Source organism: Rutilus rutilus (genome assembly GCF_951802725.1).
Source record: "Rutilus rutilus genome assembly, chromosome: 15".
In the NCBI taxonomy this organism is placed as follows: domain Eukaryota; kingdom Metazoa; phylum Chordata; class Actinopteri; order Cypriniformes; family Leuciscidae; genus Rutilus; species Rutilus rutilus.
The window spans coordinates 16,955,560-16,970,603 of record NC_140220.1 but is presented as its reverse complement, the minus strand read 5'-3'; the positions used below and the strand labels follow the sequence as shown (position 1 = coordinate 16,970,603).

At 40.9% G+C, this 15,044-nt stretch overlaps 1 protein-coding gene across 3 annotated transcripts in view; it reads right to left on the bottom strand.

The window, feature by feature from the left end:
• Positions 1-15,044, bottom strand: part of cep128 (centrosomal protein 128) — a 178,759-nt gene that overhangs the window by 75,122 nt on the left and 88,593 nt on the right. For all 3 annotated transcript variants that reach the window (XM_084433350.1, XM_084433351.1, XM_084433349.1), the window contains 4 exons: positions 14,256-14,522; positions 12,223-12,831; positions 10,726-10,890; positions 4,910-5,086 (listed from right to left, as the gene is read on the bottom strand). In XM_084433350.1, the coding sequence (XP_084289476.1) occupies positions 4,910-5,086; positions 10,726-10,890; positions 12,223-12,831; positions 14,256-14,522 (1,218 nt within the window). The remainder of the gene's footprint in view (positions 1-4,909; positions 5,087-10,725; positions 10,891-12,222; positions 12,832-14,255; positions 14,523-15,044) is intronic.

The window sequence follows — 15,044 nt, the reverse complement described above, 5'->3', positions numbered from 1 at the left end:
ATTCAATTAAAGAAGATTATTCAATAAAGATTATCACTCTGGGATACACTAAATCTTTACTCCGATTTCCACTTCACCTTTCTCTCTCAACACTCACGACAACACTCCAGGTTGATGCATCCAAAGTTTCCAAGTGCACACAATCACAGTTTCCGATAGATTATGATTATCATTTAATACAAAGAGTTTCTGGAGAAATGCTCCGTGCTGTTGTCTCATCTGATCTGTTCTCTCATCATGCTGACAGCGGCGGCGTCGGCGCGAACAGTGGGCGGGCCTTAAGAATATGCCGCTACTGTTGGCTCTCAGGGGCGTCAGTCACTGCAGCACAATCAGTGATTGGATGAATCGCGTGTTATTTCCCAGTGGTGTGGCAACCAGTGCATCAAGTAAAAAAAAAAAAAAAAATGATATAATGAAATATTACATTTGTACAGAACAGAGCGACAAGACTGAATTTAAACTGTTATAGAAGAGCTAATATACTAAGAATGCACTGGTGAAGGATAGTCTCTCTGCTTTATTTTATAATAAATATTTCTGTGTCTAGAGTTCCTAATGTCCTGTACTCTCAACTTTTGTATAGTAGTACTAGTCATAATTTTTACACCAGGCATGCATAAAAGGGGTGTTTTTATTTATTTCCTGTTTCGAAAACCACTGCAAAACAACGGACTGTAATGTATAGAGGAATGAAAATATGGAGTGATTTACCATTGATTACACATTTTTACAAGAAAAATTAATTAAAAAAAAATATTTAAAGGAACATTTAATGTCAAAATATATAGTAAATTGTTGATTTTGATATTTGGAATGGATGTTGGGTTAGTATGTTTCATTGACTTGACTTTTTATTGTTGTTGATTAAATGTAGTTTTGTATTTTTTACTTGTTGGGACCCCAGGAAGGGTAGCCACTGCCAAGGTAGTGGCTAATGGGGATCCAAATAAACAAATAAACTTAGATTTGTTGGAAAATACCATTTACAGCCAATACAGGCAATTTACTGAGGAAAGTTTTTTTTTTTTGACAGTTATAGCACCACGTCTTGCCTGATCTCCACCACTTTTATTAAGTGTCCTCAAAGTGTGCCCATACATGTCTGTCAAATTTGTTGTAAATATCTCATTTTGTTTTGAAGTTTAGACACTTCTATTTATGAGAGCATAAAAATAATCCATGGGTGACAATGATTTGAATTTTGTATTTATTTATTTATTTATTTATTTTTGTCAGTTCCTATCATAATTTTGACATTTGGGCGTTATTGTTTAGCTATTGACCTATGTTTTCAAATTTTCTGTGGTGTTTTTGTCTCGATCGGACTAATGGTTTCGAAGATAATCGCAAGTTTTTTAAGTGCTAAATGACAATGATACACAAACTACAAGGCGAAACCTGGCATGTTTGGTATCGTTGGACTCGGGAAGGATTCAGAATTTCAAAGGACTAACGGTTGGGTGCGTTTATAGCCATTTTCATGACTTTTTTCCATGTTGTAGCGCCACCACTTGGCCAATCTTCGAGATTTTTTTCAAGTAACCTCAGAATGAGCTCACGAACATGTGTCTCGAGTTTAGCGAAAATATCTCTTTCCATTCACAAGTTATAATTGTTTTAGTAAAAGTGGCCCTGGTGCCATCAAACATTTTGGTTTCCCTTAGCGACCGTGAATTTAAATTAATAATTTTTTTTATGATTATTGATAATCACTGTCCAGAGAATATTTCTGCACTGGTTTGGTTCCGATCGGGCCAAAAACCTAGGAGTAGTTCGCAAAAGTAGGTTTTTCGAAAAACCTCAATTTACTCAAAATTGCCACCTGACGGGTGAGCAAATCCGAGGCATGCATCTTGTCCGCCTCGAGCCAAGGATTCCAGCGATATAAGACACTTGAGCCTACGCCTCACGGTTGATGAGTTATGAGCCGTTTCGTACTTTTGGCCGCTGTAGCGCCCCCGTCAGGCCGATCGGGGCGGGCCTTGGTGACGCTGTAGGCGGTGTGAGTACTATCAGCCCCCAAAGTTTCAAGTCTCTACGACTTACGGTTTGGTCTGCCCGATCAGTTTTATGTCTGAATGTTGCATCATGGGAAAATTAACAATAACAATAGGGTTTCAGCACTTCGTGCTTGAACCCCTAAAAATCAGCACAATTACAATAGGGTTTCAGCACTTCGTGCTTGAACCCCTAAAAATCAGGACAATTACAATAGGGTTTCAGCACTTCGTGCTTGAACCCCTAATAATTCAAGCTGCAAGCAGCATTTATCGGGGTTCAAGCAATTAAGGCCTTTAAGGCCTTTAAGCACAAAAGCATCAAAAGTTATTACATTTTATTTAGCAAGCATGTAACCACTGACATCATAGATGGAAAAGACCATTTACAGCCAATAAAGGCAATGTACCATAGGAAATATATGGTTTTAAAGCTTTTTAACAATTATAGCGCCACCTATGGTCCGATCTTAATAAAATTGTGCATGCTTGTTAATGATGTTATGTCACATATGCTCATCAATTTTTGTGAAGTTCTGAGTTTTCATTTAGGATTTATAGGCTTTTTAGTGTATTTTGTCACGCCCCTTTTCTAAATGACACTGTTACAGCCACCCAAATGCAAAAGTTCAAAAAGACAAACGGCCCAAGAGTTATGAGCGATTTTGTACTTTTGGTTGCTGTAGCGCCACCTATGGGCCAATCGGGGTCATACTCTGATAGGTTGTCCCCAAATTGAGGCCTACCATCTGGCCAGGTTTCAAGTCTCTAGGCCTTACGGTTTGGCCTGCACGATGCGTTTTACAAATCCTTACAATTACAATAGGGTTTCAGCATTTCGTGCTTGAACCCCTAAAAATCAGTACAATTACAAAGGGTTTCAGCACTTCGTGCTTGAACCCCTAATCAGTACAATTACAATAGGGTTTCAGCACTTCGGGCTTGAACCCCTGATAAAAATCAGTACAATTACAATAGGGTTTCAGCACTTTGTGCTTGAACCCCTAAAAATCTGTACAATTACAATAGGGTTTCAGCACTTCGTGCTTGAACCCCTAAAAATTATACTTTTAAACATTAAACTAAAATGCCAGTAGGTGGAGATAAGTGGACATATTAATGAGTGAGTCATTCGTTCAATCGGCCGATTCATTCAAGAATGAGACAGTTGTTTATGAATTGGTCATTGAATCTTTGACTCAACCAATTTGTTCAAAGCACTGAATCATTCAATAATAAAACAAGGTGTGTTGCTGTGAGATCCACTATGGTTCTGCTGTGATCTTAGTTTGGAACTATTTTCGCTGCTGAAATATAACAAAAACAGTCAATATTACATCTAAAACATAAGTGACTTAAGGCTATTGCACACTGAGTCCAAAATTTTCGGATGCGTTTTTCCGTGTTCGTCAGCCTTAAAATTCGTCACGCACAGAAACCTTGCACACTGAGTCCGATGCGTATTTATTAAACCTTTGCGGAAAAAAACCGCAAAAAATACAAAATGGATTCGTCAAGCAGTGAGGATGATTTTGTTGCCCTCTTTCTTCTTAAAAAGAGAAAAAGAAAGAGGAAATATTGGGTCCATCCAATCCTGAGATTGGGCCGAGAGGAAGGAGAGTTTCACCTCCTTATTGCGAACAGTTGCGAAATTATCCCGAGCGATTCAAAATTTACCTCCGAATGTCAGTGGAACAGTTTGATACTGAGCGATACTGGAGCCACATATTAAAAAGAAGACCACCAATTTCCATGAACCAATCGATCCTGAACAGAGACTGGCAGTATGTCTAAGGTATGGACACACACACACACGGCCAGCAGAAGCGCTGGGCAGACGCAACAGCTGTATACAGGTTATATTTTATACCCAAATAATACATGATTAGTAATCGAATTGGCTGCTCAATCACACCTTAATCGATTCGAAACTTCGATCTGATTGAAAGGGGATTTTGTCGTTCGCTTGTACGGTGGCTCTGAATTGTCAAAAAACCTCTCAAAATACTGGCTGTGGATGCGAAAAACGCAGAAAATCGAACCCGATCCGAATTTTTTTATTACGGACGAAAGTTTTGTAGACAGTGTGCAAGCGTGATTGACATAACGTGAGGTCGAATTTTTTTTTTTACATGCGAAAATTTTGGATGTGAATTTTGGACTCAGTGTGCAATGGCCTTTAATATTAACTACTTGTTTATTGAACTGTTGTATGAAATCAGTGTCACATTTTCAATCGTGATGGTATTCAGGAAGACAGCACTCGTGGTCGTGTTATGTTGCTTAACTGTATCATACGTTATAAATATAAAAACTCCACATTTTGAATTTCTACCCGCAGTATGTTAACAGTATTACGTTTTTTTTTTTTTTTGCTCATTTGTTTTGATTTTGTGTGTTGTGCTCACTTGTTTCGATTTCTCCACAGACTGCGCAAGCCTCAACAGCACAACCTTGTTTATGTCAGTAAATTATATATTATGTTATTAGCAACAATCGATCACCACTTACACTAAAACAAGGTTTGATTTGTAGCTCTTTAAGTGATTTGTAGTCTTTAAGTAAAATAACTTATTGCTCAGGAGAAACACCAGTCAATTAGAAACTCCCATTAAGTTAAGGGGCCACGTGAGCATGGGAGTCATCAATGGCAGAGAACTACGGCACAGCTAACATCGTAAGTCGCAAGGCACATGCCAACATGCCATTTGTAGCATGTCAAGATTATAAGTCAATAAGTAATAAGTCAAGAAGTGAGGTCTTTACAAAAAGCAGTACATACTCTGACAGTACACAAATTTGAATGCAGCTTTTACAATAGTGTAGCAAGTGTTTTCTGTAGTGTACTGTAGTTTGTGTGTGTGTGTGTGTGTGTGTGTGTGTGTGTGTGTGTGTGTGTGTGTGGGTACTTCAAGCTTGGCGGCTGAGTCTTTTGACAAGAACTGGCAGGCTGAGTCAATTTGAGCTCCTATGGCTTGGAGGATGGACTCCTCCTCCGTCTGAATGCCCGTGACCCTCTCACGCAGCTCCGCCATGGAGCGCTGTGCAGTCTGCCACCTTTCCTCCTCCCGCTCTGCTAAATTCACCTACACAGGAGACATTAAGAAAACATCCGAGACACTGAGATATCGGTGCAGGCACAACACTGCCCAGCTATTGAGAAAAAGACAATAACGTGTCAGATCATAAAGTGTTCAGTGTTATCAAACCTCGTATTGCAGTAGGCGAATAATTATAAATACCACTGTGTAAAAGACTAGTAAAAAAAAAAAAACTACATATTGGTATTGCAAGTAGGAATACAAAAGCACAAATACAAAAATAATCTGTATCATATTGGTTATGATCATGGAAAATGTGGGTGAAAATCAACCGTGGCAAGTAACACTTATTAACTCGTTGGCCAATTTGGCAGGTTATGATTAATATATCCTCTTACCAGGAGCCTCCAACATTAGCAAAACTAAGCATAAAGAGGGTTGCGCCATATTTTGAAATTTGAATACATTGTTTTCTTTGAGTGTAATGGATGTTAATGGAGGAGAGGCTTCAACACGCTGTATCCAGTATGCTGACTGTAAGGAACTTTTTCTGACTTTGTAAGGCTGATTTTTTAATGAATTGTGAATACCATAATTTTGTTTTTTATTTATTTTAATTTTACTTTTATAGTATCTGCAAAAATGTATTGACTCATAAAACTGAAAACCATTAATTGATTCAGAATCAGATATAATACTTTACTGTAATACTTAATACTAATTTTAGAATTACTAATTTAACTCTAAGCAGTTATTGACAATCTGGTCAATTTCTGATATTTTTGCTTTGGTTAGTAGTAATTCTGAAAGGCCAGTAACTTTAAAATGGTGTAGCCTGATTATCTTGTGAGTGAAAATACACCATACATAGATGCCCCACATTTAAATGTAAAATCTATAAATCAAACTTAATCATTGTGATTACAATATCAAGGTACAAAATATGATTTTTGTCAAAATTGTGCAGGTTATCTGACTTCTATGCTGTATTAGCCGCTTTCCGACCTTTTTCTCCTACTTCAGAGTAGGGTCTAAACCAGCACTATAGGAACTACCCGTGACGTTAGTGTACGCTGATGACCGAACGCACGCAAAACACCTGCACCTGCCATTTTTAAAACAGCTATATGTAAACACACAGATTAGCCTATATATTTACTCCAGAAACTAGATACAAACATGGAAAACAGTGATAGATGGGCCTCTAAACCTTTATGCTGAAGAGAAAATCCAACGCAACTTTGAGGGGACCAAGTCAAACATGATTATGTATTTCTGCTCAGCTAGCAACACTGGACATCAACCACACGGCATAGGCTAATAACTTTTTTTTCATATACTGTGTACTTTCTATAACAATTCTATCTAATAACATGTTAAACAGTACTGTTAGACAGATCACCAACTAATGAACACAGATCGCTAACTAATGAACACAGAGAATGCGAGCATTGGCGTTCTCAGCGCCGTCAAAGTAAAGGTCCGTCGCTCCGTCAAAATAAAAGTCGCCGTGCTTGCGTCACTCCCTTACCCCTCCTACCAGTTCCTATGGCCACTTGGCAATAGGAACGCAAACAGCAAAACCGAGTTTGGGGGAGACTGGTTCATAGAACTGTTTAGAAGTGGACAGTTCCTATAACTACAGGAACAGGAGGCTGGAGAGGACGCTGGCGTCTTATGTTCGCCGCTTCTCAGCCTGCTAAAACTGCTATGATTATTCTGTGTATCTGTTCTACTGATAACAGATATTGAGCCCTCTGTCCAGCTTTGTTTGGATATTAAAACATCTAGGCTCGGACACTTCTTACCTGGAGCTGCCCTTACTGCTGGAGTGGTGAGCGATCTGGAGCTGTTCATCGCCTTGTGATATAGCTGGGGATCTTGTCAGTCGGACTGGTTTCAGTAAATCAAACATATTGATGGTGTAAACCCTCGGACAGTCACAATATAGTAGCTGACTGAAGCTTTTTCGTCTATCGAGCTGCATTGGTCCGTGGCTAGGCTAACCGGCTGCTACCACCAGATACTGTCCTGAAACAAAATTTTCTACAGTCCGCATGGGCTCCCCTCACCTCCAACGTACGCCATACTTGTCATCTGGGTTACTACGGGCACTGCCACTTGTCCTGGTGTGCATAGTCTTCATTCATCCACGTTTGCCGGATCCATGGACAGCTGCTAACTGTAGCATCACAGTGACTCTTCCATCCACCATGCTCCGGTACCTGCCGAACCAACTCTTGGAACTTAACACTCGCCTGGCCCCATCAAACATCTTTGCTCTTAAGCAATTGGGCATTCTTCGCCGACCACGCTACGTTCATAGGGGGTCGCGGCGGCGTTTTGTTTACTCCGAGAGCAGGACCGAGAGCTCTATTCCAAGCTTGTGGACAGCTGCCAGCGGCGCACACAAACGACATCATCGAATGCGTCATCAGAGCGCTCATGGTTCAGGTCTAAAAAACTACAACCGACCACACCCAGGCCCCCTGCTGGAGGAACCACGCACTGCGCGCCCGGGGAAACGCGGAGTGGACTATACTGTGCTGCGCTTTCTGGTAAAGTGGACTCCATCTTCAATGATTAAAATGGAACTGTTAAACTGTCAATCACTTACCAACAAGGCATCCTTTATCCACAACTATATATTTGATCAGAAGCCTGATTTTATGTGCCTCACTGAGACCTGGCACAAATCAGAAGTGTATTCTGCACTTAATGAAGCGTGCCCCTCTGGCTATACATATCTGGAAAAAGCCAGGGGAAATGGACGTGGAGGGGGTTTGGCGGTTATTTATCGCTCTGATCTGCACCTGTCCTCTGTGATATTGCCAAAGCTGTCATCATTTGAATGTTTGGCTTTTACGTGTGAAAAACCCATCCCACTTACAACCATCCTCATATACCGGCCACCTAAACCACACCCACATTTCATTTCAGAATTAACTGAGCTACTCTTGTCAGTGTGCACCACATCAAACAATGTGGCAATTCTTGGAGACTTTAATATCCATGTTAATTCTCCCACTAGCCAATATACTACAGAATTATTACAACTCCTTGATACACTAAATCTCAGACAACTCGTGACAGTCCCTACCCATACAAAAGGGCACACACTGGACCTCATTATAACAAATTTTCCTGTTAACAATGTCCATGTACATGATTTAGGCATATCTGATCACAATGCCATATCATTAGACTTTTCATTTCTGACCTCACTCAGTAAGCCTAAACACAAAATCTGCTTTCGCAAAACAAAAGACATTAACCCTGAACACCTGTCTTACGACCTACAAAACCTGGCCATATCCGCCCATCACTCTTCTCCTGACGCACTTGTCGATCATTATAATACCAGACTACAAGAGATACTTGATGCCCATGCGCCCCTCAAGACACGGACTGTAACATTTACACGCTCTGCTCCTTGGTACACTGGTGCGCTGCGTAGACAGAAGGCGGCTGGGAGGGTCCTTGAGAGGCGCTACGTTGCCTCTGGGCTGACTGTTCATAAAACTGCTTATAGAGAGCACCAAAGATCATATTCCAAAATACTCAGTCAGGCACGGTCTCAATACTATTCCAATATCATTAACAACAATCCAGGAAATTCAAAACAGCTCTTTAAAACAATAAATCATCTTCTCAGTCCACCAACCGTGAGGCAAAATAACAGTACAGACGACCAGTGCAATAAATTCCTTGATTCTTTCACCACAAAAATAACTACCATCCGTTCTAACCTAACACCCAGCAATGTCATTCCATTCATCCCCCTAACCTCAGAACCAACTTTGTCACATTTCATTCTTCCCACACATAGACAGGTTGAGACTCTCATACACAGCATGAGACCCTCAACGTGCTCACTGGACCCCCTTCCCACTGCTTTGATCAAATCAAATATGACTTTCTTAAGCCCTCTCATCACCACCATTATAAACTCTTCCCTGCAATCTGGCCATCTTCCAATTTCTCTGAAAATTGCACTTATCAACCCTCGGCTTAAGAAACCCTCTCTCGATCCTGATGTTTTATCAAATTACCGGCCCATTTCTAACCTTCCATTTCTTTACAAAATCATTGAAAAAGTCATTGTCACCCAAATTCACAACCACCTTCACTCACACAGTCTCTATGAAAAATTCCAGTCTGGTTTCCGCTCTGCCCATACTACTGAGACAGCCCTGGTCAGGGTCACAAACGATCTGCTTGTGGCTGCTGACCAGGGCTCTCCATCACTCCTCCTGCTCTTGGACCTCTCAGCCGCCTTCGACACTGTTGACCACGCCATCCTCCTCCACCGTCTGCAATACTTCATCGGCATCTCTCACACAGCATTTCAGTGGTTTCAGTCCTACCTGACTGATAGAGTTGAGTATGTGGCCCTGGGGGGAGCCAGGTCGAGGCCCCACACAGTCACATGTGGAGTGCCTCAGGGTTCGGTCCTCGGCCCCACCCTTTTCTCCATTTATATGCTCCCTCTGGGCCACATCATCAGCAGGCATGGAGTTGCTTTCCACTGCTATGCTGATGATACTCAGCTCTATGTCAGGTTGGACCCCACATCCCCCACATCATCACTCCCCACTCTAACTGCCTGCCTGGAGGAGACAAAGGCATGGATGACTGACAACTTCCTTCAGCTAAACAGCTCCAAAACTGAGGGTCTCCTCATTGGGACCCCACATCAACTCCGATCCTCCCCTCTGACCGTTTACTCATTTGCTGGCCATGACATTTCTCTCACATCCTCTATAACAAACCTGGGGGTTCGATTTGACCCCCACCTATCATTTAACACTCATATTCAATTTATCTGTAAGACTGCATTCTTTCACCTCCGGAACATCTCTAAACTCCGCCCCTCCCTCTCCCTTTCTGATGCAGAGAAGCTGGTTCATGCCTTTGTCTCCTCCAGGCTCGACTACTGCAATGCACTCCTCATTGGGATCCCTGGCAGGAGCCTGCAGAGACTGCAGTACATTCAGAACTGCGCTGCCAGGGTCCTGATGAGGGTGCGTAAATCTGAGCACATCACACCAATCCTCCATAAACTTCACTGGCTTCCTGTTAAGTTCAGGATTGAGTATAAGATCTGTCTCCTGACCTATCAGTGTGTCTATGGCAGCGCACCAGTGTACCTCCAAGAACTCATTAATAGGCAAAACACAACCCGACATCTCCGTTCCTCTGACACCCACCAACTCCAGGTTCCCAAGTCCAAACTCCGCACTATGGGAGATAGGGCCTTCCAGATGGCTGCACCTCGACTGTGGAATGCCCTCCCCAACCACCTAAGGGCGCCACAATCTATAGAGGTTTTTAAAAATAATTTAAAGACTCACTTATTTTGTATTGCATTTTCTTAATATAATTTTGTTTCTAGCTGTTTTTGACTGTTTTTATGTTCAGTGTTTTTAACTATGCACCTGTAGCACTTTGAGATGTGTTCTTCACGTGTAAAGTGCAATACAAATAAAATTAATTATTATTATTATTATTATTAACTAAGTTCCTGTAACTACTTGGTCGGAAAGCGGCTAATGTAACATTCGAATTCCAGAAATGACTTGAAGCATAAACAATTTCAGATTGGAGGTCTTGAAAAAGAGTCTTTGTCTTTATTATACTTTTATCAATGAAAACCACTGATTTGATCAGAAAATCCGTGATACCTTCACATCCAGCTCTTTTCTGACACCGTGGTATTTGCGGAGGAGCTGAGCATGACTCTCCTCGCTGGAGCTCAGCTGCTCTGTCAGTTTATCACATTCAGCCTTCATTTTGTCCAGCTTCAGCTGCAGAGCTCTCCTTAGTTCACTATCCGCCACTGCCTCCGACTACACAAACAACAAAACAATATTATCTTTGTTTATATTATCATATTATATTGTTTTCTTCCCACAAGATGTAGTTCACCAGCTTAGAGGAAATTGTGATGGATTTCTAGGAGCAAGAAATCAATGTAGATTTGTAAGATCCCCAAAATCCCTTTGTGCGTAATCTTGCTCTCTGGTGAAAACCTAATAATATTATTCTGTAGAGGGCTTGGTCAAGACACCAGGTTTAAATATGCAAGCCTACAGCAAGCTTCTGTTCAAGCTGCTGTTATTTTTTCCATAAAAAAAAAAAAAAGACTAATTATTATTACACAACTCTAGACATACAAAAAAAACAAAAAAAACAAAACATAAAAGTAGTCCATAGAAACTGTATGTTTCATATAAACAACTTTTAGTTTTTGATAATGAATTTCCATTTCCTTTTTTTTTTTTTTGCTGCAGTCAACATGTTTGTTGTTTTCTGTCAGCAACCAGCTTTTGAATGCATGAGAGATTTATGCAGCTTCTGTGCTTTATTTAAAAATAATTATCTTCTTAGATATGTAAAAAATCTCTTTTTGTGACCAAATTTTAAATCTTATTTAAAAAAAATAATGTGTGGATGTCTTGGAAAAGTGAACAACCATTAATGTCAAGCCCTGCACACAAAAAAACAACAAAAAAAAACCTCTATACAGATTTCAAAGGACCTAAGTGTGAGTAAATAATGAAAATATTTTTATTTGGGGTGAACTGGCCAAAGGAGAACTGGCCCCCCGACTGAGCCTGGGTTCTCCCAAGGTTTTTTTTCTCCATTCTGTCACCTGATGGAGTTTTGGTTCCTTGCCACTGTCGCCTTTGGCTTTTGGGTTGCTTAGTTGGGGACATTTAATATTATTGATTTGCCTGCATTGACACCATTATATGAGAAATGAACTGAGCTGGACGATGACATCACGGTTTTCTCCAGAGTGGTTATATATATATATATATATATATATATATATATATATATATATATATATATATATATATATATATATGTAAAAGACAAAAATACTAACTTTTTTACAACAAACATGTATCACTTAACTTACTTAAGCTGGACTATCACGCTATTTTCTTCAAGAAACAAACTTTGTTGCATTATTTTCCTGTTATCACTGTAAAGACTAACTTTACTAACTAACTTTAGCTGGACAATAACTTTTTTTCTAGAGCTGCTGTAAAGCCAAAACAATCTCTGCTACTTTAATTTCCTATTCTCACTGTAAAGCTGCTTTGAAACAGTCCATATTGTTAAAAGCGCTATATAAATGAAGGTGACTATTTCATGATTAATATTCAAACCTTAAGGTCTCTGACGAGAGCCTCCAGTTCATCTCTCTCTCGCTGGTATAATCTCAGCATGTCGTGTACGTCTCTGTCCTGTTTTGCTTTGCATTCTTGCTGTGTTGTTCGGAGGTGGCTCAGCTCCTTCTGATGCACTTGCCTCTCCAGTTCCAGCTGTTGTCCAAAAGAGGAGCTCTCTTCCTCAGCCGCAGTGAGCAGTTTTTCTAGATCCTTCTTGGAGCTCTCAACCTCGGCCAGTCTGGCAGTGAGGTCAGCTCTCGCAGCGCTCAGGTTCTTGACTGAGCCCTGGAGATCCAGCAGAGATCTCTGCTCCTCCTCTCTCCTCTGCTCCTGGAGCTCCACACGCTCCTTCAGCCGAATGTTCTCTTCTCTCATACGCACCTGTAAGGAGATTTGTTTCTGGGCTTCCTCTTCATGGCCTCTCAAGCTTTCCTGAGCCTCTCGGAGCTCGAGACCTAAAGTGACAAGCCGTGAGCGAGCTTCAGCAAGATCCACATCACAGCGGCGTACGTCCTCTTCACGCTGAGCGAGACGTCCGAGGGCATCGGCGAGCTGTCGGCGGGCACCCTCTGCCTGCTGGCTAAGAACACCTTCTCTCTCTTTGCTCTGAGGAGTTTTTTATTATTTTACGGATTAATAATACATGAAAAGCTATTGACTTTAAAGGAGAACTCCGGTCAATTTTAACATTGAGCTCATTTTTTTGTACATTTGGAGTGCTGTCAATACAGAGAACAACGACAAAAATCGGTGTTGCCTACACCGAGTTATTCTATTTTTAAAATTTGCACCCTATTGACTTCAATGGGGCAAGTAGTAAGCCTGCTTTTTAGCCTCTTAACATCCTTTAAGTGTCATTACAAGTGCACAGAAAATGTGAGTGATTCCTTCCGAGTGAACACGGTTGGATCTGACTGCAGTAGATGTTAGAGATATTAATAAAAATGAAGTTAATTCAGCCAGCGCTCATACCTTTGTTTACATCCTGTTTTCGGTGGAAGGCCATAGTAATCGATTGTCGAGTTCACGCGCGTGATCATAGGTACTAAACCTATGCGTGTGAACTCGACAATCGATTACTATGGCCTTCCACCGAAAACAGGATGTAAACAAAGGTATGAGCGCTGGCTGAATTAACTTCATTTTTTATTAATATCTCTAACATCTACTGCAGTCAGATCCACCCGTGTTCACTCGGAAGGAATCACTCACATTTTCTGTGCACTTGTAATGACACTTAAAGGATGTTAAGAGGCTAAAAAGCAGGCTTACTACTTGCCCCATTGAAGTCAATAGGGTGCAAATTTTAAAAATAGAATAACTCGGTGTAGGCAACACCGATTTTTGTCGTTGTTCTCTGTATTGACAGCACTCCAAATGTACAAAAAAATGAGCTCAATGTTAAAATTGACCGGAGTTCTCCTTTAACCGCGTTTCCACCGAAATTACCCGGAACAATTTTTCCCCCAGACCTGTTGCTGTCTGCGTTTCCACCGCGGTCTAAAGTACCATGAAGACTAGGCATATTAGTCTGGTGACGTAGGACTGCGTGAGTTCCCGCTTGATTTCATCCTCTGAATTTAAGCTTAATAAAGCCTGAACCTCGTTGTCGGTCCATCCGTTGTATTTTTAAACTCCATTGTTGATTCGAATAGCAAACAACTCTTACTGCACGCACTGCAACAGATGGAGGTTGAAATAAAATGCTGCGTCAACTAATCAAAATGTGGCATGAACTCAACCAATCAGCATGTTCAGCGCCCAAGTCCCACCCATGAAAGTTCCTGAACTTTCAAAAAGTACTACCTCGCAAGCAGGGACTTTCGGAGAGGGAAACATTTACCCGGAACTTCATTTAGACCCTGGTTCCTGCGGTGGAAACACACAGAGTACCAGCCCAAAGTCCCTAGTTCCTGGGGAAAGTTCCTGCGGTGGAAACGCAGCTTTTTTTATTCACAATCACATACAATGGAAAGTGTGGCAAAAAGCTAAAAAAATTTTAATCCCTTCAAAGGGTTGCAAAGTCTCACCCGTTTATCTTTATCAGTGTTGTTTCTGCTCTCCTCCTTTAGTTCCTGAAGCTCTCGCTCCCGTCTCTTGCACTTGTTCTTCCACTGTCGGACTGCTTCCTGAGCTTTAGAGCGCAGCTCCTCTCTCCTTCTCTCGCTCTCCATCAGCTGGGTCTCCAGATGGGCACAATCTAACCCGTTGTCTTCTGAACGAGACTGGATCTCCTTCAGTTGGGCCAACATCTTCAACTGCTGCTGCTCACGCTGCTGCAGATCTGCAGAAAGAGCCTAAAGAAAGAAAGAAAGAAAGAAAGAAAGAAAGAAAGAAAGAAAGAAAGAAAGAAAGAAAGAAAGAAAGAAAGAAAGAAAGAAAGAAAATGTAGACAGACAAAAATAACAAAAATAATAATGAACAAAGATGACATCTGAACACTGAGAGAGATGTGTAATTCTAAGCACTCATGACTCATGAAGTACTGTACCAGAAATGTCTTCAAATATTTAGTTTGATTCAAGTAGAAGAACATCTTTTTCATTCAATGTGGTGTCATTGTCTTTATTTAGCATGTAGGCAGAGGGCTGGAACTCTTTCACTGCACTTCATGAACAATGAAAGTTTACCAGATAAAATCGTTTGAGCACTCGTAAAAAACAATAGAATCAACTTTAACTTTATTTATGTCCCCCAAGGGGAAATTAGTTTCATGGCAAGACATACAGACAGAAAACCATAAAAATAGAAAACAATACAAAAAATACAAAACAATACTAATTACAACCCCCACCCAACCCTGAAAAACTGCTGACCCT